At 38.3% G+C, this 26,877-nt stretch overlaps 1 protein-coding gene across 6 annotated transcripts in view; it reads left to right on the top strand.

Moving 5' to 3' along the window:
- Positions 1-26,877, top strand: part of AKAP11 (A-kinase anchoring protein 11) — a 58,594-nt gene that overhangs the window by 10,384 nt on the left and 21,333 nt on the right. For 5 of the 6 annotated variants that reach the window (XM_079778837.1, XM_079778838.1, XM_079778839.1 and 2 more), the window contains 7 exons: positions 6,151-6,260; positions 10,110-10,208; positions 13,845-13,961; positions 17,421-17,468; positions 19,594-19,728; positions 20,338-20,605; positions 21,345-25,827. In XM_079778837.1, the coding sequence (XP_079634963.1) occupies positions 6,201-6,260; positions 10,110-10,208; positions 13,845-13,961; positions 17,421-17,468; positions 19,594-19,728; positions 20,338-20,605; positions 21,345-25,827 (5,210 nt within the window). In that variant the 5' untranslated portion in view covers positions 6,151-6,200. The remainder of the gene's footprint in view (positions 1-6,150; positions 6,261-10,109; positions 10,209-13,844; positions 13,962-17,420; positions 17,469-19,593; positions 19,729-20,337; positions 20,606-21,344; positions 25,828-26,877) is intronic. The other variant, XM_079778836.1, reaches the window with a different exon arrangement.

The raw sequence follows: 26,877 nt of genomic DNA on the forward strand, positions 1-26,877 counted from the left end.
AGTGTCCCATATCTCCATTTTCTGTACCCTTTATAGTTGTTTCTTTAATTGCTTTCTTTTGTTGTATTTTATATTTTGTGATATTTCTTAAAACTTCCTTGGTGTTCCAGTGTTTTAAACAATGTGTGTTCTGCTTTTTTGTTGCTTCTAAGGGATTTTATATTATTTTTATATCCTGTGTCTTTCCTGGGCTCTGGCAGCTCACTTTTGACTTGTTTGCCTTGTCTGTCTGTACTTTCTTGTCTCGGATCTGCTTTTTTTAAAAATGACTTAGGTTCACTTTCATTTCTTTGACTATAGAGAAAAACAATTAGTATTTTCCTGTTTAGGAGTCTTGTTTATTCACCCAGAATAGGTCACAGAGCAAAAAAAAAAAAAAAAAGAAAAGAAAAAAGGCATTAAATGAAAAATTTATTATTTTAACACAGAAGTGTCCTCAGGAAAAATACTGTATTTTTGCTCCTCTTATGAAATCTGTCTAAAACTACATACACTCTAATTATATAAGATCATGAAGTAACTCTGCTCTGTTACTCTTTCTCTCCATCTGTCTTGGCATCATTTCCAAAAGTGATTGTTTTTTCTTTACCAGAGTGCAAGTCATTTAATCTCATGTTAGGTCCACTTTTATGGACCATTGCATAGACATTCTCTGATAGATTTTTTTCTTTGTGAGATGTTTTACTTACATTTAAGATATACACAGTGAAGGAGTAGGGTTCATAATTGTGTGTTTTTTCAATGAGTGAAGAAAAGTGTAGATGTGAAATTAAATTTAGTTTCTTTTTTATTAATATAAATTCTGAGATATTATCCTGAAAATAAATAGTGTGAATTTTGGGTGGCATGGTTATATTTGTCTGGATTTTTTTTTCTTTCTTTAGTTTATTCCTTCTTATATTTGTTTTATTTATTTAAAAATTTTTTCTTTATAGGTCATTCATTTTTGCCTTGAAAAGAGTGTTTTATCTAGGTTTGCTACTCAGAAATATTGTAGGTAGAGTCAACTGGGATAGCTAGAGATGTCAGATCTGGGATGTTGTCTGAGAGCACCACAGGCCTCCCCACAAACTCACTGTGACTCTTTCTTCTGCCTGAGGTGGGCATGGCATGTCACACCTTCAGGTGAGCAGCTCATGTAGATAATTGGTCAGTTTTTTTCCTGGTGAAGCCTCCAATGATTTATTGTTTAATCTTTGCTCATATTGCCTCTTGTCAGCAGCTGCAAAGGTTATTGCTTTTTCCTATCTCTTTTCTCAACTCCGCCCTTTTATAGGAGTCAGAGAAAGTAAAGATTTTTTGTGCGTCTCTCCTGTCTGCCCTTCCTCTTTGTTTTTAAAAGGCTGCCATTACCATCTCAGGAATGCACGCCAATTTATTCAGTAACTCCCTTTTTTCTGGTATCTTGACTGCTGCTTATTTTTCTCTATGATAAAGTGTGATGAACAGCTTTTCAAACCTTTATGCCTGGTTATTAGAGTTTGAAGATTTGGATTTGAGTCCTCACTCTACTGCTTGCTGTGTGGGCTTGGATGAATTGCTTAATTTCCACTTGCCTGTTTTTCTAATTATAAAATTGGAATGCTACTTAGCCAGTCCTAAGGATTAAATGAGGTATTAACTTAATAATCTCAGCAAAGCACTTGGTGCTTTATAAACTTTAGTTAGAACCATAGATGCTCCAGAATCATCGTTATCTTTGCTGATTCCCAGAAGTAGAATTGTGTCATAGGGTAGGAATATTTTCAGGGTTTTGATATGCATTTCAAAATTGCCCTCCAGAAAGGTGGTGTCAGTTTCCTTGGGAGCTGAATTTGAGAGTTTTCTGAAACCCTTGCGTTGACCTCTATATTACATGTTTTACGTGAAGTTTGAGGCAAGTCCATTGGCCTAAGGGCTCTGGCAGTTGAAGAGAACTCTGGGGGTGGGAAGGGGAGTGAGTTGGCCTGGGACAAATAAAAGGATTATTTTCTTGTTCTGGCCACATAAATCTTTATATTTACACCTTGTTTTGATAATTTTGGTCCTCTTGTTCATTTTGCTCCATAAATATTTTAATTTTTATTTTACCTATGTTTTATAGTTTCCAAAGTGCCTCTCATAAATTATTTTCCATTTGATTCCCACAATAAACTTGCTGGGTGAGGATATATATATATATGTATGTGTGTGTGTGTGTGTGTGTGTGTGTGTATATGTATGTGTGTGTGTATATATATATATATTGAGGAAACAGATCCAGAGATAATGCAATTTACCTAAAGGAAACAAAGCTAATGAGAAGTAGAACAGGAACACAAATGATACTTTTCTGAATCCTGGTGTCTCTCTTTATCTTGTGCTTTTGGGACCTCTGTTTCCTTTCTTGCAGTCCTACTTCAGGTCAAGTCATTGGTCAAATTTTATTGTTAGACCACTAGGATTTATCTTAGTTCAGAATAGTATCTATATATATGAAGAGGTAATATGCTAATTTGTTCGTGAAGGTGTCCCTGTAACGACCAATTTGCATATTGATGCATGCGCAGCAGCGGGTGGGCGGCAGGAGCCAAGTTCCCGGGGGTCTGAGGAGAGCGCCTGACAGGAGCCCGGACTGCAAAGAAGGAAGAGGAAGCAGCCACCGGGAGCTCTTCCAGTTCCCCTGCACGGACACCCTACCCCAGCCCCCACACCCCCAGGGGGATGGGTGAACACCCTACCCCAGCCCCTGCACCCTCGGGGGGGGGGGGGGGGGTACAGGGAGGCTGACCGGATGGGGAGAAGACCCAGCCTCGGGGGTAGCTGCAGCCCGCACCTCCGACACTCGATCTCTTCCCCCGCTACCCCAGCCAGGGGCGCCCACAATAGCACACTGTCGACCACCCGTCAGCGCCCCCAGGGCCCGCCACTGCCCAGCCCTCTCCTCTGGGGCTGGGCACACCTCTCCTCCCCCCCCCCCCGCCCCCCCCACACACACAGTAGCAGCGCCCCCTTTGCAGAGGAAGCACGCTGAACCTCACTGGGGGCGCGGCTAAACTTGCCCTCCTAGCCTGCCTGGCTCCGCCCTGGCCCGGCCCCCACCCCGCACCAGGAGATTGGAGCCCCGCCCTGAGCAAGTAGAGCTGCGAAACTGCCACGTACAATTTAAAGAATGGCGCCAAGCGGGAAGGTTTGACAGTTCCCCTTCGGCCTCACCGTCCCCCCTAGCGCCCCCCTAATTTCCTGCCCACCGCCAGTGCCTCCAGGGACAACTACCGCTACAGGGCTGCTGGCCAGAGCCCGCCCCTCCGAGGCCTGCGGAACCCTCTGCAAAGCTTCCATAGCTACAGTCCGAGGAAACAATCATGCCCTCCTCCCCTAATCAGCACCTGCTACCGGCGAGGGTACCTGTGGGCTTAAAAATAACAATCCCTTCCCATCTAGACATCACTTACTTGATGAAACATTTCTAGGTTTATTAGCTCAGAACCTCCTCATGACAACCCAGTGAGGCAGGCAGAGAAGAGATTACAATTCCCATGGTATATGTGTATGTATTCAGAAATGAAGCTCAGAGAGGAAAAGTGTCAAGCCCACTGGTTCCCAAGGTGCAGCACATGCCCCACGGCGGGTGGGGGTGGGGGGGTGGGGAGGGCAATTTGATTTTAAGTGGGGGCAATTTGAGAATGAGTTAACAGTGAATTTTTTGCATTTCTTATGGTTCTAAGGGGCATCATCTACAGCATATCCTACATAATAAAAGGCTAATATGCAAATGACCGAATGGTGGAATGACCAGTCACTATGATGTGTGCTGACCACCAGGGGGCAGACACTCAACGCAGGAGCTTCCCCCTGGTGGTCAGTGCACTCCCACAGGGGAAGTGCCGCTCAGCCAGAAGCCGGGCTCATACCTGGTGAGCACAGCGGCAGTGGTGGGAGCCTCTCCCACCTCTGTGGCAATGCTAAGGATGTCTGACTGATGGCTTAGGCTAACTAAGCTGTCAGTTGGACATCCCCCCAGGGCTCCCGGACTGCGAGAGGGCACAGGCCAGGCTGAGGGACACCGCCCCCCCCCCCAAATGCACGAATTTCATGCACCAGGCCTCTAGTCATAATTTTTTTTCTGAAAAGTAGAACCTAGTAATCTCTAAAGGAAGGTGTATGTGTGGGTGCACACACACACTTCAGCTTTATTTCTAGTACAAGAATATAAAATTAGAACTCCGCTAAACTTTAGGGTTTTTTGCAGTTCTGATGGGACTAGGTTGAAGTTTGGTTTTCCATATAAGTCTCTTTATAATAAAATTTATATTAATAACTGAATGTCTTTAAAATTTCTATGAGGTTATTCTTTTTTTTTTCAGTCCTCATCTCAGGATACGGTCATTGATTTTTTTAGAGAGCAGGGGGTAGGTAGAGAGACAGAAACATCCCCAACTGGGGATCGAATCCAAAACCTAGGTGTGTGCCCTGACTGGGAATTGAACCCAAAACCTTTTGGTGTATGGAATATGTGCCAACTAACTGAGCCACCCGGCCAGGGCAGTTAGGTAATTTTTATAAGACAAGTTTGATTGAAACTAATTAACAATTTCTTAAATCTTTATTGACTCAAATTTTTTAGTTATTTAGTGATTTAAAATTCAATTCCCATTCCCACCCTTTACTATAATAAAACATTTTCCTGGCTGTTCTCCCCTGTATCCATAGCATCTAATGCAAGTAAATGTTGAATGAATGACCAAGTTACTGTGGTCAGATGTTGATATTGAGTGACTAATACTGAGTTGATTTAAGCTCTCAAAGGTATTTTATTAAAGCATTGATCAAAAAGTTAAGACTTAATTTTAGAGTGTTTCCCAAGGGCTTTGTGTCTCTGGGCATACATTTGCACGCATGTGTTTTAAGTACCATTCATTATTGAATTTGGATATTTGCTGAACTCTAGTATGCTGTTAAGATCCTATCTAATAAAGAGGGAATATGCTAATTGACACTCACACCATCACAAATATGGTGGTGCCCACAGCCAATAAGGAGGGAATATGCTAATTGACTGTCCCGCCCTCAAAGATGGCGGCATCCATTCCCCTCAACCCCGCTGGGGTGCCTGCCTCCTGAGTCCCCCAGTGCCCTCAGCCCCCCAGCTGCCCAGGGCTGGCCCAAGGCACAGGCCAGCCTTGGATGGCGGCTGCCCAGCTGTCCAGGGCTGCCCGAGGCTCAGGTAACCAGGGCTGCCCGAGGCTCAGGTAACCAGGGCTGGCCGAGGCTTGCGCTGCTGGCAATGGCAGCAGCAGAGGTATGATGGGGGTGTCGCATTCCCCTGATCACTGGGTAGCAGCAGGCCGGGCGGAAGGACAACCCCTCCAGTGCATGAATTTTCATGCACCGGGCCTCTAGTTACTATATAAAGAATTTGTTTTTGTTTATTTGATTTTAATTTGATATGTACAGATTTCACAGTTTTATTTGTATATTATCAAACCTATCTGCTCAAGAAGTAAGAATGTCTAGAGCAGTGGTTGGCAAACTCATTAGTCAACAGAGCCAAATATCAACAGTACAACGATTGAAATTTCTTTTGAGAGCCAAATTTTTTAAACAACTTCTAACGCCACTTCTTCAAAATAGACTCGCCTAGGCCGTTGTGTTTTGTGGAAGAGCCACACTCAAGGGGCCAAAGAGCTGCATGTGGCTCGTGAGCCGCAGTTTGCTGACCACGGGTCTAGAGCATTCACAGTTGCTATGAGGATAGAGTGCCTTCTATAAATTGTTTTCCATTTGATTCCTATGACTTTTAGGAGACAAGAAAAGAAGGCTGTAATCTTTTTGTGATATTCTCTATTTTAGATTTTAAAAGGTTTTTCAAATACTTATTGAGGCTTTCAAGTATTTTCTTATATTTTCAAATATTTGCAGTAAAAAGGGCAGTGAGATTGAATGATAAGTAAACTACTTTATAATAACCTTGAACATAAAAGTAAAATTTTTGTAATAATGTAGTATCTTATTAAGGTACTGATATTAACATATCTTTCAACTATTCTTGTTGGAATTGCTAAGTAAAAATTTTATGGCTCAGAATTTTTGTTTTTACTAAAAAAATATTTTAGAAGTTATTTTAGGGCAAAATGCTTGCCTGAATCACTAAAGTTAATAAATTGTTTTCTTTTAATATGTGTTCTTTAGGTGTCTTATGGATTAACTCTTCATTCATCACATACAGCAGCAATATAGTTATGGCGACCTTCCAGACTTTCAGAAACAGTCGCATGAAGACTAGAGCATCTGTTAGAAAAGTAAGTTCTCTATATTACATTACTTTTAGTGATAGTTTAGTAAAAATGTTGATTTTTTTTGTTAAGCAGCTATGATATTCTTGTTTTTAAATTACTCTCATTGAAATTAGTAACATTAAAATAATGCAAAGATTGGAATATATGACAGTAGTGATAGGAAATCATGAAGATAATGAACCTTATTTCCTAAAGATCACAGTGCCTCCCCATTTCTTCTCAGCAGATAGTTTTCTATCATCTTTTTAGCAATATAAGTATCAGGTGTAAATTTTCTTATAGATCTTTAGCTCTGCCCCATCTATCTGTCTGTCCGTCCGTCCGTCCATCCATCCATCCATCCATCCATCCATCCATCCATCCTTCTTTCCCTTGGGCTAGAAGGACTGAAGGCATATGGCATTTTGGTGACTAATTTGCCCTGTAGCGCCACTTTTCTGTCCTTGCCTCTCTCTTTTCAAGGAACCTGTACCACCAGGGGGCGTACTTCTTATGTACACTTTGCCAGAGGTATTGCTGTCAAGATGCTTTGGAGGGCTTCCACCTTCCTGCCTGTAAGGACATGGAGGATGCAGCAGCCACTTTCTTCTCTCATTGGTGCTTTCTCCCCATTCTTTCATTCATTCATTCATTCATTCTGGAAATACAAATTTGAATGTTTTTTATAGGTCAGGTTCTACACTAGGTATTAGATAATCAGTAGTGAGCAGATTTCTACTTTCTGTAAACTGTAGTGTATTATACTCTTCATATTAGCAACAGGACTCATAGCTTTAAGCGAATGATTAAGTTATACAGATTGCTTTATATTAATAATTAGAACTAAGAAATATACATACAAAATAGTAATAGTAATGAGCTAGTGACCTTGTTTTTTAAGCATAATACTACATACCTTTTTGACTCAAATTTACTAATATGAGGAATTAGGCCACAGCTGAAATTTCATACTATTATTTTAATATCTTTTGTTATTCAGCACATTATCCACATTAGGCACAAAATAAAGATTTGGTTTGAATTCATTTGAATATTTGGAAACTCTTAGATAAAAGTATGTGAATTCAAATGTTACATACTGTTTATATGTATGTGTATTATGCATACACGTACCATTTTTGATGTCTTTCTTTGATATGGCTGAATGACAAAACTTACCTATTGGCTAGTGTGGAAATTGAAAGGTGTACTTGAATTCTCTAGATTGCATTTTACTTTTAATTGAAAATAGAGACACATTAAATATTTATTAGGAATCAAGTATTATGAAGATCAGAAAGAGCTATACTTTCTACTCTATTATTTTTTAAACATGTTATTATGAAAAATTTCAAGCATATTGAGGAGTTAAAAGCATAGTATACCAACACGTAAGTCTGTATACCAAATACCAATACTCAACAGTTGTTAATAATTTGTCTTATTTGGTGTGTATATGTGTTTGTGTGTTTATTTTTTGGCAGAACTATTTGAAAATTTAAGTCTTAATGTCTCTTCACCCCTGAACACTTGAGCATGCTTCTCCCAGGAATAACAGCATCTTCCCACATAACAATAATACATGATCACATCTAAAAAAATTAAACATAATTTCGTTATATCTAATATTAGCCATACTCAGATTTCCTTTATTACCCTTAAAATATTTTTATAATCCCTTCTTAACTTCCATTTTGGATTCAGTGTAAACTCCTAGGCCTTAAGTTGCATTTGATGGTTATGACTTACTGACTTTCTTTTGGTCTGAAAGTTTCTCCTCTTTTTATTTAAATAATTTTTTAAAAAGTAAATATAACCTCAAGATTTTATTGTCTTCAGAATAAAACAAAAGCTGAAGCTTAGAACTGGATCAAGAAGTCTTTTCGCTTCTTTCCTTCTCCCAATTCAAAATGCCTGTGTGTCTTAAGGTTAGCATTCTCTTAGATCTACAATTGGACTCAATGCATTCAAGCCTCAGCAATTTTAATTTGAGCCTTTTTCTGGAAAATTGGCTTAGTCTGCCCACTATAGCCACTCTGCTTCCTGTCATAATGCTGCTTTCCCTGGGTATGCAGAGAACCCTTGTCCTTCTTGTTCTGTCTCCATGTGGAGTCTTGTACCATGGGATCTTATACTTCGTGTACTGTGTCACTTTGTGGGACTGGTGCTTGCCACACTTCTCATAGAAAGTCCAGTGGGTTTTAGGAATGTTCACCATGTCTATGAGAGTGCTATCCGCATGGAACAAGTCTCTCTCTCTCTCTCTCTCTCTCTCTCTCTCTCAATATATTCAATACTAACTTGAACAGACTAGGTCAATTTTTTGTACAATATTCCATATTCTGGATTTGTTTAGTTGTTTTTTCACAGCAATATTTAACTTATTTCTCTTCTATATTTCATATAGACTAGAATTTAGGTATAAAGGATTAATTAGATTCTGGTTAAACATATTTGGCAAGAATACATGATAGGGTGATTTGAGGACAGAATTTCAGGTTTTCCTATGATCAGCGATGCAAAAATTGATCAGTTGAGTAAGGTAGTAACTCTGTATACCTAGTATTTAAGCATAATACTACATACCTGTTTGACTCGAATTTAAGAGCTGTCCATTTTCTATTTTTTAGTTAGCAGATAATCTATAGGCTGATACTTGGTTGTATGTAAATATATTGTGTGTTTTTTCCCCCCAACAACCTTTCATCTAATATTTTTGGCATTTCTTAATGACCCTTTCCCGAACTTGTTATTTCCTAGAAGTTGCAAAATGGTAATTTTTCTCTATTTTCCTTTTCTTTTTTTTTTTTTTTAACATTTATTAGCTAACATTTTTTTTTCTTAAAGAAAAGCTTTCTGTCATCTACCTTAGATGAACTATGATATCTCCTATAAAGGGAGGGTAAATGCCCTTTAATTACCAATTTTCAGATTAATGTTTTAGTGGAATAGTTACTTCCAGTGGTGGCAAGTGAGTTTTTTCCCCTCACTCATTCATGTGTTTATTTGTATTGCTCTGGACTCATAGATTTTTAAAATAATCTACATTTTCCAATCCTTTATTTATTTATAGTCACTTATTCACTCATTTATTTGTATCAAGTTGCTTAAACCAGTGGTCGGCAAACTCATTAGTCAACAGAGCCAAATATCAACAGTACAACGATTGAAATTTCTTTTGAGAGCCGAAAACCGACTTCTGCGCATGGGCCACGAAGTTTCAATCGCACTGTATGTGCGCGCCACACATGATATTTTGTGGAAGAGCCACACTCAAGGGGCCAAAGAGCCACATGTGGCTCACGAGCTGCAGTTTGCCGACCACTGGCTTAAACTATTCCAAACTTGGCCTCTGGGAGCCCCTGCAAGCTGGTCCCTATGTCCTTTTGTCTCAGGCTCATAATTCTTGATTGCTTCCTTGTTTCTGCTACAACAGATTGACCCCAGTTTCACCTTCCACTTTCCCTTCCTCAGACCTGGAATTGGCTATTCCTCTAAAGAACTCTGAATAATATTCAGAAACCAAAGTCTGTGAACTAGGAGTAGGAATGCTTATTGCTTCTTCAAGTGTCATGAGTTTATATTGATAGTTCATGTTCAGATTTCACATTTTAATTCATGTTAGTATCTTAGCCTGAAAACCTTCACTCATTAATGAAAACAGAATCATTTAAAATATTGAATATTTTCAAGCCCACAGAAAAGTTGTGGGAAGAAAAATACAGTGAGCCCCACATATATTTTTCACTTATATTTACCCTGTTAATGTTTTACCATAATCATTCTATCTGTGTTTGTACACATGCACACATACATATGCACTTTTTTAAAAAATCCTGACCCGAGAATATTTTTCCATTGATTTTTCGGCAGAGTGGAAGAGAGAGGGAAAGACGGAGAGAAACACATCAATTGGTTGCCTCCTGCATGAGCCCCAATCAAGGCCTGGGCTGGGAGGAGCCTGCAACCAAGGTATGTGTCCTTGACCAGAATCGAACCTGGGACCCTTTGGTCCGCAGGCCAACACTCTATCCACTGAGCCAAACCAGCTAGGGCCATATGCACTTCCTTTTTGTTCATACATGCAGACCCAGAGAAAAGCCTGGAGACTGAAAAATATACCTCTGTAAGCAGAGGGCAGGGGAAGACCGAAGAAAGAAGTAGGTCGCTCCAGTCCAGCAATTAACAGAGTTTATTAAAGGAAACATAGGCTCATCTTGTGCTGTGGCAAGAGGAAGTAGATAATCTCCGTGATGCTTGGCAGGCATTAAAGAATTATTTAGAGCAGGGCAGGATGGATGAGGGACTGGACTGGTCCCAGGTAAGGGAAAATGCCTTTCATGCTCATCCGGGCAGGCAATGGTCTGTTCCAGGAACCAGCACAGCATGGAAATTGGGGAGTCAGCTATCTCTGAGGGGATTTATGGGAAGCAATCTCTCTTCTGGATTTACAGGAACAATCTCTGTTCTATCCAGGATCTAATATAATACAACTCAAGGGTCCAGTAGTGGTCATGCCAGGAAACAGTCTCTCCTCCATACCTTCTGAAACCATATGAGAGTAAGCTGCAGATATTATTTTACTTCTCTTCTGAATATGTCAGCATACATCTCTTAACATCAGCATCATTACCACCCTTCAAAAGTCATTAATTCAATAACATCACGTAATATGCAGTCTATTCACAAATTTCCCTAATTATCTCAAAATATCTTTGTTACTTTTCCCTTGCCTGTCTTTAAGGATGCAATCAAGGTTCACATTGTATGTTTGGGTATTGTGTCTTTGTGGTCTCTCCCAATCTAGTCCATTTCAATGGTCTAGATTCTTTTCTCATGACAGCAGGTCTTTGAAAGTCTGGACCAGTTGTCTTGTAGAACATCTCTATATTTGGAGTTCATCTGTTTTGCCCTGTGATTAGGTTTAGCAGGAAACTCCCAAAGGTGATGTAGTCTTTCCACTCTGATGCCAGCTTGACCAGGTGGTTAAGGTTATAATAATCTCCAATACAAAGACACATAATACCGTTGTAATTAATAAGTAATCTGTAGAGTGATTCGATGAGGCAGTGTGAGTATCCAGTTCCCCAGTAGTTTATAATCCAGTAGATCAGGATACACTGATGTTCCTTTCCTAAATCAATAATTACAGGGGGAGTTACAAATCAGATTTTCTAATTTTATCATTCTGTCCGTATTTGTTAGCATTTTTTTGTTTGTTTGTTTGTTTGTTAATCCTCACCCGAGGACATTGCCTTTGATTTTTTTAAGAGAGAGTTGAAGGGAGAGGGAGAGACACAGAGAGAGAAACATCAATGTGAGAGAGACACATCGATTGACCTCCTCCCGCACATGCCCCGAGGAAGGCTGGGATCAAGCCTACAAATGAGGTACATGCCCTTAGAACTGGGACCCTTCAGTCTGAGGGCCAACACTCTATCCACTAAGCCAAACTAGCTAGGGCAGTCAGCATCTATACTAAAAAGCACAATGTGCTAATTAGACTGGACGTCCTTCCAGATGACCTTCTGGACAAAGCCGGGGCTGCAGGGAAGCCCGGGTCCTGGGTGCCAGAGGGAAGCCGGTGCCAGCAGCTGGGAGAAGGAAGGCCTACTTTTGCACAAATTCCATGCATTGGGCTTCTGATTCTTATATAAAGAAGGACTCTTCCCCAGCTCTACCCTTTTATCTATCTCTTTTTTAGATTTTTTTAAAAAAAATTAGTTTTTATAGTCTGTTACCATTTTTATCCTTTTAATACCCAAATTGTCCCAAATTAGGCCAGTGGGAATTACTTCAAGTTGGCTTCCATGTCTTTTGAAATGACCTATTTAGTCTCTGGGCATTTCTTTGCATTCTGTCAATAAGAATTTGCAGCCACACTTCATATTTTTTCTATTTCTGACCTAGAATTAACCATTTCCCCAAGGAGCTCTAGTTCTTTTTATTGGTACATGGTATTTAGAAACCAAAATCTGGGTACTAGAAGTGCTCATTGTTACTGAGGGTCATTGCTTCTATGATTTTTCAGTGGAAAAATGTAGTACATATATTTAAAGAGTCTTGAGTTCATATTGATAGTTCACATTCAAATTTAACTACATTCTTTCTTTTCTTTTTAATTGTTTCACTGGTGGTCTGTGAGATCTGAAATGTTGGCGACCGCTGGTTTAAAGTATTATATATGTCTCCTTTTTCCCCCATGGACCCCTCCATAGCCACTCCCACCCCCCAGGACAAGCCCCCACCTCCCCAGGGTCCGTGTCCTTTGTTTATGCTAATATGCATGCATACAAGTCCTTTGGTAGATTCCCCCGCCCACTTGCCCTCCCACCCCTGCCTTCCCTCTGAGGTTTGACAGTCCGGTCCGTTCTGTGTTTCTCTGTCTCTGGATTTATTTTTGTTATCAGTTTATGTTGTTCATTATATTCCCCGAATGAGTGAGATCATGTGATATTTATCTTCCTGACTAGCTTATTTTGCTTAGCATTTCATATTTGTATCTCTTCTCTTAGACTGAAGATTTTCACTAATTTTCAGTTTATTAAAATAAGCACACATTTATTGAGTTCATATACAGCGTGCGGCAAATGTAGGTTTATAGTTCATATGGAAAATAATACAATAATAAGTAATAATACAAGAATAAATCTGAGTTTAGTGTACTCACAACTGTAAACCCACTTTTGCCTCATCCTTGGTGTGTGTGGTATTGAAATGTAGGGAAACACATTGAGTTAAATACAATTTTACAGTCTCTTGTCTCAGTAATTTGGTTTAATAGGTAGGCAAGACAAATATATCATGAAAACAGAAATTATAATATATTGTGATATAGATTAAATGATCTTAATTATACATTATGTAGGAACTTTGAGATTTATTATGACCAAGGGATGGGAACTTCGTCACATGTCTTGGAAGATTGAGGAATAAGGATATTTCTGATAGAAAAGCAGATCAACAGATCAGCAGGAGAGTAAGTTAGAAGGAAATTAATAATCTATTTATGTCTAATTATAATAGTTATTATTTTCTTTATGTAACTTTTCCTTCTTCTAGTACTTAGTACTTGTGACATCCTCTCCTGCCAAATCTGCAATGCCTTTCCTCACATTCATCATATAGCTAGCTGCCTTAAGGTCCCTGAAAACCTTATTTGTGGTTATTAAGTCTTTTTCCCCCCATAACCAACTTTGTTATGAGAGTAATCACTATTGTAAGCATACCTTATTGTAGCTTCCACAGTGTCTCACTCCTTATAAATTATTGCTTCTGTTCTGCCAATGACTTAGATATCAAGTATGCAGACTGTTAGGTTTTAATGTAGGGTAAGAGTAAGTGAACCTGGTGTAAGGGCCCCGTGGTCTTTCAGTAGGTTGAATGCCTGGGTTATGATATGTGTGTTTTGAGATGTGGAACTCTATTTAAGCATTTTATTCTTTTTTTCTCTTAGCTGAATTGAGTTCTGTATTTATCAAAAGGTATATAATATGCCAAATGAATATTAATTGAGTTAGTTACTCTCCATTTAAAACTAGAATATCTCTTGGATCTTTGATCTTGTCTTAGAATCAATCTTGTCTTAAGGATATCTTTTGTTTTCAGAGCTTCAGTGAAGATGTGTTCCAGTCTGTAAAGTCTTTATTACAGAGTGAGAAGGAACTGTGTAATATATCAGCAGAGGACTGTTTAAAGCAAGATGAACATACCAGTTTGACTGAGGTTTGACATATTATTCTCTATACCCTTTCCTAATAAAGCAAAATGTATGTTCATGCATTTCTGTAGAACTGCATTCCTACTTTTAAAATGCCTAAAATGTTTACATGTTGATACATGTATGAGAAGTACCTGTTTTAAATACCCACTAATATAATTGTCATTTAATTCAGTGCACAGGCATTATTGCCCACTCATCAGACAGACAGTGCTGTATCAGATGATTCCTACTCGATTTAGTAATTGGTACTTTAATACTGAAACTTTCTACTGTGAAACATGAAATATATTCTTTTTTTTTTGGTAATAGTTTTTTTGGTTATTGTTAGTTTTCTTGGTTGTTTAAATTCAGTACCTTGAGTCAAAATGAAAAAGTAGTGCTAAATTTATTTTGAAATTAAGATATTTAGTACTTGAAGATAAGATATCATTTGCTCACCAGTTTCACTGCTACATTAGTGTTTCCTATCTTTGTTTGAATTTATTACTAATAAAAAGGAATAACAGCCCTAGCCGGTTTGGCTCAGTGGATAGAACGTTGGCCTGCAGACTGAAGGGTCCCATGTTTGATTCCAACCAAAGGCACATGCCCAGGTTGCGGGCTTGATCCCCTGTAGGGGGCATGCAGGAGGCAGCCAATCAGTGATTCCCTTTCATCATTGATGTTTCTCTCTCTCTCTCCCTTTCCCTTCCTCTCTGAAATCAATAAAAATATATTACAACAACAAAAAGCTTAAAAAAAAAGGAATAACATTTTATTCTTCAATATAATCATAGTCCATTAACACATTTATGATATCAAATAAAAGAGGATATGAGCTCATTGAATCTGAAAAATAAGATATTAGGTTGTTAATACAGATTTTTTTGAAATTAGTATTCTAATAACATCTTGATTATTCTTATGTTTGGGAATGATTTTCTTTCCTGTTTCTTGAGAAACTATATTGAAATAGTCCCATAGGATGATGAGCACACCTTTCAGGCCTGTAGTGTTCTCTGACCAGAGCCTCTTCTTTTTGTATCAGCTCAATTTCTATGGCTCTTGACTATTACCTTAATTTCCCTTTTTACTTTATTTTCATAAAGCTGAGCCACTCTTAATCTCCTTGGTTGTTGCCATGTGTGACAAGTCTCCTGTGTCCTTCTGCCCTCAAACAATTTTCCAGCCTGTATATCTCCAGCTGCTTATGTAGTGCCTTTCCAAGCCCACATTTTGGCAAGGTCTTCTTCGATGAATGGGATATGCAAGACTCAAGTGGCATCTTTAAAACCCCAAGTCAGCTTATTTTCTCTTTTGTATTCAGTAAAAGGAAATTTGAAAGAATAGAAGGAATTTCTTTCTCACTTTAGAGTGTACATATCCCAAAATATCTTTTCGAAGAAAGGAAGGGAATTTAATTGAATGTTTCTTTGTTATTGGGTGCCTGTAATATACTAGGCACTTTCCTCTACATTATCTGATTAACCCTCACAACTGTGGAGGAGAAGTTGTATTGCCTTAAGTTTTATAGATGCGGAGACAAGCTACTAGAGGTTAACAATCTACCTAGACCTGTAGAAATTAACTGTAACAATTCTGTGAAGTAATAACCCTAATAAGTCAGAATAAACATCCTGAGCTAATTTCTGACTTGCTTCTGAATCGTCAGAAAGAGATCAAAAGTATATTGTGTTGCTTTATATTTTAACTATGATATTTTCCCTTAATTCCTAGATTATCCATATTGCTATTATTTAATTATTTCATACTTTTAGTCACAGTGCTTGCTTAGCACACAGTTTATTATTCTGTCTTCAAATGGAAAATAATTCTTCCAATAATGTCAAAGACAAAAGGAATATAAACTTTACTTTTATTATTTTTAATTCTCACCCAAGGATATTTTTCCGTTTGTTTTCAGAGCGTGGAAGAGAGAGGGAAAGACAGAGAGAAACACTGATGTGAGAGAAACATCTCAATAGGTTGCCTCCTGCATGAGCCCCGACCAAGGCCAGGGCTGGGGAGTAGCCTGCAACCGAGGTACATACCCTTGACTGGAATCGAACCTGGAACCCTTCGGTCTGCAGGCCGATGCTCTATCCACTAAGCCAAACTAGGGCTAGGGCTGAGAATATAAACTTTTAAAATAATACTTTTTTTCAGATTATAAAAGCAGTACATATTTCCTTATAGACAGCACAAAAGAAGAAAATTACTATCATTAATCTTATGAATGAGGGGAAAAAACCCACAGTGATAAAAGTAGAAAAAAAACTGGCTGGTGTGGCTCAGTGGTTGAGTGTTGGCCTATGAACCTGGAGGTCATAGGTTCATTTCCCGGTCAGGGCACATGCCCGAGTTGTGGGCTTGATCTCCATTGTGGAGCTTGCAAGAGGCAGCCAATCAATGATTCTCTCTCGTCATTGATGTTTCTGTCCCTCTTCCTCTCCCTCTCTCTCTGAAATCAATAAAAAAAGAAAAAAAAATATGATCACTTATAATTTCATTGTCTTGAGTTAATCACTGTTGTAGTTTGATGTATTGCTTTCCGGTGTTATTCCCATGCATATGTTTTAAAAAATATTGTTGAAATTGTAGGCATACTCTTTATCATTTTTGTGTAACTTGTCTTTTTTATTTAATGTGACATGTCTTCATATAATTTCATATTCTTTAGAAATTTAATTTATGTAAATTTCTACAGAGAAATCTCTATATAAGGGCATTGATGGAAATAAGTGATGATAACACAGGGCGTCAATAAGGAGGTAACCTTGAGGGCCTCCTCTCTGAGGAGGTAACATTTAAGTTGGATCTGGAAGAATGAGGTAGAACTGGGCATGGGAACATCCAAGGAACAGAGATCCAGGTTGAGGGGGCCCTACTGTAAAGCCCTTAGGCGAGTACATACTGGCATATTCTAGGCCCAGAAAGGGAGCCTATGTGTATAAATGAAAGTGAGGGGAGATTGAAGCCAGCTAACCCAGAGCCTTGGGGCCTGTTAGGATTGCACTGGGAAGCATGGAAGACTTTTGAAAGGCAGGTGACATGATAATTACTGGGATCTGGTGGAAGAGAATTGTAGTAGCGCAGATGAGAAGTGGTGGTAGCGGGAATGGAGAGAAGTAGATGTATGTGAGATATGTTTTGGGAGTAGAATTGATTGAACTTGCTAATGAAGTTGAAGAACTGCACTGTGAAGCCAAATCTTTGGTGGAAAGCCTCATCATCATCTTTGAAAAAATTAATCATTCTGTCCAAAATAGTCAGCATTTTTATTTATTTACTTTGAGGTCTAATTGACATAAAACATCATATTAGTTTCAGGTGTACAACATAATGATTTGATATTTGTATATGACAGTATTTTAATTCTTTATGTGTTTTTTTCTCTTTCTCAGCTGTCAGTAATCTAATTGAGATAAAATGTTAAAATTTGAACTAATGGAGCTTACTTTATATATTTTTTTTTAATCTAGGTCACATTTCTAGGTTTTAATGAAGAAACAGATGCTGCTCATATACAGGTATGGATGATTTATTAAACTGGGAAGGACCAGGAGAGATTATTTGGAACAAATTTTGAGACACGTAAAATTTGCCTTATTAACCAAAAACTTAACACACTAAACTTTTCTGTTATCATTCCTGTTTAAAGTTAAAAGGTGACATTTTGAGATCAGCTTTGGACATTTTCACTGAGTATTCTTGGTATGGAAAGCAGTTTTAGGTTAGGAAACCACAAAAGTCAATTATCTTAAGAAAGCTGAAACCGAAGGCTGAACTTTTTCTCCTGAAGTAGAATGTAAGCCTTGTTTTTTAATTTGGATGGTTTTTATAATCTGACCTCAACAGTCAGATTCTTATATTTTCAAATGAGATAGAATGAAATTTAAATGGTAAAATAAATGAGATAGAATTAAATCTAAAAGGTAAAATTTATAAAAAGTAATATTAGCCAATGCAAAACTTTTAGCCTGTTTGATTTACACAGGAATTTACAGAGGGACTGACAGTGAGATTAGGATCAGCAAAAGGAAAGCTTCACCGTTACATAAAGAGTGGTTGAAGCTCCAGGAGGTGTGGTAGGCATACTGTGTTTTACCTCATGCAGTATCTTAAGGTTTGTGATTGCCATATGTTTCCTTTTGTGGCAGTAAAGGTATCCCAATAGAAGAAGTAACACTATTCAATTCTTTGTGAACAATGCATAGAAGGTGATAATGAAAACTCTTGTGTGTCTTGATTGTACCCTTAGCTGAAGGGAAAAGTTTAGGCAGAAGGTGCAAGAGAGGACATACTCCTGAGAATGTGAGGCTGAAAGCAGAAGTGTTCCAAAGTATTTCTCTCTTGTTCTACTTCCTCTTTAAGAGTTACTGATAAAACCATAATTAGAAAGGAAAGTACTCTGAGAGGTCAAGGTTGTTAAAATACCTTAACTGGGTAAAATCCTATCTAATAAAGAGGGAATATGCTAATTGACACTCATGCTGTCACAAAGATGGCGACACCCACAGCCAATAAGGAGTGAATATGCTAAATGACTGCCCTGCCCTCAAAGATGGTGGCGCCCACAGCCAATAAGGAGGGAATATGGTAATTGACTGCCCCGCCCTCAAAGATGGCGGCACCCAGTCCCCTTAGCCCCCTAGCCACCCAGGGCCAGCCCGAGGCACAGGCAAGCCTTGGATGGCGGCTGCCCAGCCGCTCAGGGCCAGCCGAGGCTCAGGTAACTAGGGCCGGCCGAGGCTTGTGATGCCACCAGTGGCAGCAGCAGAGGTGTGATGGGGCGTTGCCTTCCCCTGATCACTGGGTCACCTCCCGCCCCTGAGGGCTCCCGGACTTTTCATGCACCGGGCCTCTAGTCTATATAAATAAAATAAAATAAAATAAATAAAAGCCTAAGCAACTGTTATGACCGGATGACCAGCCAGTAGCTGTGACACACACTGACCACCAGGGGTAGACGTTCAATGCAGGAGCTACCCCCTGGTGGTCAGTGCACTCCCACAGCCGACCTCCCATGGCCGGCCACACTCCCACGGTCCCTCCCCCTGGCCAGCTGGCCCTGACCAGGACTGGGCAATATGCCCCGATTGGCCCCGATCACTGGCCAGGCCAAAGGGCCCCACCCGTATATGAATTTGTGCACTGGGCCTCTAGTATTTACATAACAAGGACAAATGAGAGAAAAAAGCTATTTTCTTTTTCTTTACATCTTCATTAAATTATCAAAGTTTAATACTTCAGAGAGAAAAGGTAGAAAAATAGATTTGTATTTTATGAATATAAAACTTAAACTCCAATGAAGTATAATCTGTAGGCAAGAATCCTGTATGAAAAATTTCACAGTTAAACCTGAGGACTGCAGGTTGACATTTGCAGCTAAAAACTATTAACCCTCATGGATGTGTGAGGTACCATGTAAAATTTTTTGTATCTTCATATTAATACATTTAAAGGGGTACAGAAATGGCAGGTATTAAAATATTTTAGTACACTTCATTTTTGAGTTTTAAAAAAATTGATTGTGGTTGATAAGCATATGTTAACTATTATGAACTGGAAAATTTATTAACCAGTAGACCTTATGATTTTTAGATAGGACCCTCATTATAGGAATCTTAACAAAATTTTATTGTTTTAAATTAGGATTTAGCTGCTGTTTCTCTGGAACTTCCAGATCTTCTGAATTCACTACACTTCTGTAGTCTAAATGAAAATGAAATTATTTGTATGAAGGATATAAATAAATCACCAAATATAAACAATGGTCCTCTAAATCAGGTAACTTTTATATATAATTTCTAATGAGTTCTTAAGGGCAGATTTTACAATGACATTTGATTAAGACTGTTAAACTTTTAAATGCTTCGGTGAAGTTTTTTTTTTTTAAATAAACCATATTTGAGGAAGTATGATTCATGAGAAATCTAACTCATGAAGCTTTGAAATCATGCTGAATGCTACAGGAAAATGGAATACAAAAATAGAATAGTACCTGGTTCCTGTCTTCAAGCAGTTTGCAGGGTAGTTGGTAAGTTAGGTGAATGATTAAATAAGAAAAATCACAGGGCTGTACAGTAATACAGGAAAACATTATTGCTAAATGAATGGATAGTAAATTCTGTAACATTTAAGGAGATAATGTAGGTAGAATTTCAATACCTGGATAAGAGAAAGCTGGGAGAAAAAGATTGGGGAGTGAGAAATGTGGAGAAAGAATAAAGAAAAGAATTAAACATTACAAAATCAGGTTGCATTTCAGGATGCATGTATTTTTCTTTTTTATTTTCCCGCATGAGATTGTGTTATTTCTAGGCTTCACTTCCAGATAATATGTTTTGTATGTATAACATGTTTTGAAATTAAAATATATTTATCATCTTTCCCAAGAGTCGTCATTCTGGAATGCTTTGTGTCATGAGAGTGTCACCACCTACATTACCAAGACTCAGAATTGATTTTATCTTTGGTCTCCTAAGTAAATATGCTACTGGTATAAGATACACCCTGGATACATACTTGCATCAGAAGCGCCAACTTGAGACCACTAATGAAGATGATGATGATACTAACCAGTCAGTGTCTTCTATAGAGGATGATTTTGTCACTGCGTTTGAGCATTTAGAGGAAGAAGAGACCTTAAAGCCATATAATGATGGTTTGTTCTTTACTAAACTTCTTGATTTAGAGGATTAAAGTTTAAAGTTAAGTTTTAAAGGCTTTAAGGCTGAGTTACTCAATTCTTTTTAACCTTTTTTTCCTGATTGTCTGAGGAATTACTTTTCTTGAGATTTTTTAAGTTCATTGCTATCTGATTTTTATTTTTATTGATTTCAGAGAAAGGGAGAGGGAGAGAGATAGAAACATCAGTGATGAGAGAGAATCATTGATTGGCTACCTCCTGAACACCCACACTGGGAATCGAGCCCTCAACATGGGAATATGCCCTGACCAGGAATCGAACCATGACCTCCTGGTTCAAAGGGCAATGCTCAACCACGGAGCCATGCTGGCTGAGCCGTTCTTACCTGGTTTTTGGTTTTGCTATTTCTGTTCTTATTTTGTTAGTACTGTTTACCTTATCGTAAGGGTTTGGAACATGCCTAGGGTCAAACTTGAGAGGAGTTAACTGGCAGAATCACTCACTGTATTCGTGTTTCTAACACATGTGACAACATACTAAGCATTCTGTGTATTCTCAAGTATGGGGTAAAATTAAATTATTTTAGTAGAAGATATATTTGCTTTTGAGAATGATTTGGGATGAATATGTTAGCATAATTTAGAAGAGACATGTTACAAATAAATATTTTATGCTGAAAGTCTATTCCCATTGATTTAAATTTAAAAAAAAATCTGTTCAAGAATAATCTGATCATTTTATTCTTTTCCTATAGGAGTAAACGTTACTGCACTAAAGAGCCACTGTGATGCTGCTTCACAGACTACTTCTGGTCACCAGTTAGAAACCCATGATTTAAGGATTCTGGTTAGCTCTGGGCGGCAGAAGTCATTGGCTAAACCTTCAACTTCCTTAATAAATGTTCTGGGACGTAAAGAACAACCTGGGAAAAGTTTAGTCACAACATCAATTTCTGAGCCTTGGATCCAAAGGAGTTTCTATAGGTCATCTAATGCTTCAGATAAAGGTCATGACATGCAGAAAACGTTTTTTTCTTCTTCTCCTGCCTATTCATCTGAATCAGAATGCTCAAGTCCAAGTCCAGTTATTTTCTTAGATGAAGAAGGATATCAAAAAAGTTTAAAAGCCAAACTTGAGTTACCAAAAATTCCTGTAATGAAAGATGATATAGAGGACTCAGACTCAGAAGTAAGTGAATTTTTTGATAGTTTTGATCAGTTTGATGAACTAGAACAAACTTTAGAGACTTCTTGTCCATTTCTAAAAGATTCTGTAAAAGAGAAGATATTGCAAAAGAAAGGGCACAAACATGACAAATCTTCTGTAACCACTACTATGAATCCTCAGAAATTCAAGTTTGATTGTCCAGCTCTCCCAGCTAATGTTCGAAAGCCAACACCTCGTAAACCAGAATCCCCTTACAGCAACCTGAGTGATGCTCCAGATTCTCCGCGCCCAGTGAAGGCATCTGGGGAAGACAGTGGCTTGTTTAGCCCCATTCGGTCCTCTGCTTTTAGTCCTCTTGGAGGCTGTACACCTGCTGAATGTTTTTGCCAAACAGATATTGGTGGAGATCGGATTCATGAAAATCATGATTCTATTTATTACACCTATGAAGATTATGCCAATAGAATTACATGTGAAGTACTGGGCTCGGTCCTTCATACTCAACATACTAATGCAATATCAAACATTAATAGTGTTAAAAAGGGAGAAAATGAAACCATTGCTCTTAAGAGTGGAAACCTTGATCAAAATAAATCTAAAAATAAACCCTTAATGATTAGAGATAGCATTCAAAAATTTGCAGCAGATCTTGTGGAAAAAAGTTTTGGCAGTGCATTTAAAGACTTGCAGAAAGGATTCTCTTCATGTACCAATGCATTGTGCCATTTAGCCATCAAATTAACATCATCCGTTTTTCAGATGGCATTTAATGAACTGAGAAGGCAGCGTGCATTTTCACTGAAAGAGCGTGCTATTAGTGGTCTGGCTAATTTTTTGGTGAGTGAAGCATTATCAAATGCTTTAAAAGATTTACAGTATGTAAAGAAGCAGATATTTACAAACATAGTTGCTGGGTTTGCTGCAGATCTTGCTGAAGAGCTTATTTTTGAAGGTATCATGGAAGTGTGTCAATTTTCATCTCCTCCAACACCTGCATCTCCAAAGTATTCATTTGACTATGAAGACAAAGTAGTGAAGTCATATGCAAAAGATTTGTCTGAATCTGTAATGCAGGAAGCATTCATTGAGCTATCACAAGTTGATGTGATCTTTACAACAAAGGCAGCAGTTAGTGTTTCTACAGATAACATAAAGTATGTGAGTGCAGAAAATATTGTGCCATGGACACAGACCTCCACATGTCCCATTTTTAATAGTCAAGCAATTGTGGCAAAACCAATGCCAGAATATAAATACACTGTACAGCAGGCCTTATTTTGTACTTCTGGAATTGTAACTTCTATACCAGTGCCCCTGGCTGGAAGTGCCCTTCTCCCATATCACTTTTCATCTAATATATATCAGGCAAAGACTCATCTGTCATCTGGTGATAGTAATTTGAATGGTGATTCTACTGAAGCAGGTGTTTTCACAAAAAACAATGAAGAGGAAGTAGCTTGTCTCAGAAATATTAGTTTACCTTCAGAACACAGTCTAGGTAACCAGAATGATTTTAAACCAACTAATAATGATGTTGAAGTGCAAAGCTCTTCAAAATTAACAAGTGATCCTGTGATTATTAGCAACTTTTCTACAGCACTGGTGCATTCTATAGTAAATGAAACTTTAGAGTCAGTGACATCATTCAAAGTTACAAAAACAGTTGATGAACACACAGATTGTTTAACTAAAACAGTAAAGGGAAAAAACCCTCCTTTCCACAATGATCAAGTGACCCTGCAACAGAGTGAAGCTAGCAATAAGGACATGTTTGTTGATCGATTATCTAAATCTGTTATTAAACATTCTATAGAGAAAAGCAAATCAGTGATCTCCAATGTGGATAAAAATATGGTAAACAGGGAAGGCTTGCCTGTTGCTGGAGAAGAGTCACAGTTGATCTGGGAAAAGTTTCCCAGATCTCTTGATGCTCAAGATCACTTAACTCACTGTTCACTTTTAGTAGGAAAGGATTGTGTTCCAGAATGTAAAGATTCTATAGCTCATGGATTTTCTTTAGAGCCACTACCATGTTGTTCTACTATGGCAGGTCAGAAACCTGATTTGAAGGAAGCTGCTAAGGACACATTAGTGAAAAAGTATAATTTGAATAATATGGCACCTGTGCCCTTGTCTTTTGGGCAAGAAAGCCCTTCTCCCCATTCACATACTTTCTCATCTGCAGTGCTTACATATGTAGATGGTTTGCATGTGGAAGATAAACAGAAAATCAGAGATGGAAATGTAATACCTGATACTCCTCCATCAACTCCTCTAGTACCATCCCAGGCTAGTTCTGAATGGGATATCAAGAAGTTAACCAAAAAGCTTAAGGGGGAATTAGCAAAAGAATTTGCACCTGCTACACCACCTTCTACACCTCACTACTCATCTGTTGGTAGTTTGTCTGAAAATGAACAAAATACTATTGAAAAAGAAGAGTTCATGTTGAAACTCATGCGATCTCTTTCAGAAGAAGTTGAAAGTAGTGAAGGTGAAGAGCATCCAGAAGTGGATATGAAGGCAGAGCACTCAGAGAAAAAAGCTCAGTTTGCTGACGCATTAGCTTCACACATCATTTCTCTTGCAACTGAAATGGCAGCTTCCCATTTAGATAATAAAATAATTCAAGAACCCAAGATTAAAAGCCCTTGCTTAAATGTGCAGAGTCAAAGAAGTGTATCACCTACTTTGTTAAATCATGCAGATGAAAATTTACAAGCATTATGCAATTTTGCAGGTGATATGGCCGCAGAAGTCATTACAGAAGCTGAGAAAATAGCAAAAGTTAGAAGTTGTATGCTTTCCAGGCAGAAGAAGAGTAGTTATAGTGATGGTGACCAAGACCATAGAACAGAAGAGAAGCTGAATATAGAGACGGTGGCACACCCAAGAGAAGTTGATCCATTTATTCTTTCATTACCACCAAGTTCTTGTATGTCAGGTCTGTCATATAAGTATCCCAGCTGTGAAAGTGTGACAGATGAATATGCAGGTCACATTATCCAAATACTAAAACAGGAAGGTGGTAATAGTGAGTTAATTATGGATCAGTACGCCAATAGACTTGCTTATCGGTCTGTCAAATCGGGATTGAAAGAAGCAGCTAAGACCGCAACTATGAAGTGCAACTCAAAAATGTTTCTCTTGCAAAACTCACAGGTGAAAGCCAACAATGAACTCTTAATGTTCTTAAATAAACACCACCAAGAAGTAGATAAAAAAAGACAAAGTAAAGGAAATGGAGGTTACCTCTGTAAAAATCAAACTTGTGAATGGACAGGGGATACATACAGAAATAAATGCTCTGAACTGTATAGTTTTTCAACCTCTCTTGCTCACAGCATAACCAGAGATGTTAAAAAAGAGCTTACATTGTCTGCAGTTGGCTTGCCAAAATCCTCAACAGATTCTTGCCTTTATGAAAAGTCTGGATGTGATGAAGATAATGAGTCTCACATTGAGCCAGAATTTCCTAAGTTTCTTCAACCTTCCCCGCAAAATCACAGATTTTACCACAGTGCAGGCAGCTTAAATGCGTATGGTTATGAAGAGAATGTTGTTCAAGCTATAGAACAGTATGCTAAAAAAGTAGCGGATGACACTTTAGAACTCAGTTTAGGATCCGCAGTTTTCCAAGTGTCTGAGACCACAAAAGCAGCAGATAGGATCACTTATGCAGAAAAGTTGTCACCTCTTGTAAGTCAAGCTTGCAGGTATTGTGACGAGAAAGAACTCCATGACTGCAGTGGAAATTCACCTCAACATTCTTTCAGACAGGATTCACTTGCTCATAGTAAGCCAGGTTCTAATTCAAAATTTAGCAACGTTTATCAGAAATCTAGAATTTTTCACCTTGATGTCCCTCAAATTCATGTTGATCTTGATAAGAAGACAGTGCTCGCTGAGAAGATAGTTGCTGAAGCTATTGAAAAAGCAGAGAGAGAGCTGAGCAATACCAGTTTGGCAGCTGATAGTGGAATTGGACAGGATGGTGTTAGCTTTGCTGAAAGCCTTACTACAGAAATAATGACATCAGCTATCATGAATGTTGAACATGCTGTTAGTAGGTAAGTTTCAAATTTCTTTTGGGTCTGATGATAAAATGAAAAGTGAAACTCCATTATTTCTGGCTGGATGGCTCAGTTGGAAAGGTTGCGGGTTTGATTCCCAGTCAGGGCACCCAGTTTGCAGGTTTCATCCCTAGTCAGGGCAAGAATAAGAGGTAACTGGTATTTCTCTCTCACATCGATGTTTCTTGCTCTAAATTTTAAAAAAATCAAAGAAAACCATATCCTCAGGTGATGATTTTAAAAAAAAGTTAAACTTGATCATAATATGTCTTAGATTCTGTTCAGAAAGGCAGGATTTTTTTTAACCATAAATTAACAATTTTTCTCTGTTACATTTATGTATTGCTTCATATTCTACATATTACTTTGATATACATTCTTCATTATCCCACAACAGCCTTTTGAGGGAAGGTATTAACCGTTTACCCAACTAAAATATGTAGCTCTTATGGTTTAAAACTATAGTGTGATTGTAGGAATGCCCAATATAATTCTGGTTAGTATATTTTAAATACAAAATGAGACTAGCCCCAAAATGGGGGCAGTTCAGGACCTATTCTAGGCACTGGGGAACAAAAGTAAGTAAAACAGGCAAAAATATGTGTTCACTTGGACTTCATGTTACAGTAAAGACAATAAATAAGTAAAATGTGAAAAAAATAAGTAAAAGGGAGTTAGTGTTTTTGGTGGTGGCAGTACGTGGCAGCAGGTGGGGCTGGTTTGCAATTTTGAATAGGTAGCAGGCAAAAGTAACCCTGACAAGGTAACATTTGAGCAAAGAGCCAAAGGTGAAGAGAGAATAAGTCACATGAGAATCAGTGGAAAGAGGGTTCCAGGCAAAGGGGTGGGACTGTGCATGTGGAGGAAACGGCAAAGAGGCTTGAGTGGCTGAAGTGAGTGAGTCTAGGGGAGTAGTAGGAGATAAGGTATGGGTTATGAGAGATTGTCACACCAGGTTATATAAGTATTTGGCTTATTTTGACTGGTGAGAAGCCACTAATGGGTTTTGATCAGAAGACTAACATTTTTCCTCTTTATGTTTAAAAA

This window comes from Cnephaeus nilssonii, assembly GCF_951640355.1.
Source record: "Cnephaeus nilssonii genome assembly, chromosome: 8".
Classification (NCBI taxonomy): Eukaryota; Metazoa; Chordata; class Mammalia; order Chiroptera; family Vespertilionidae; genus Cnephaeus; species Cnephaeus nilssonii.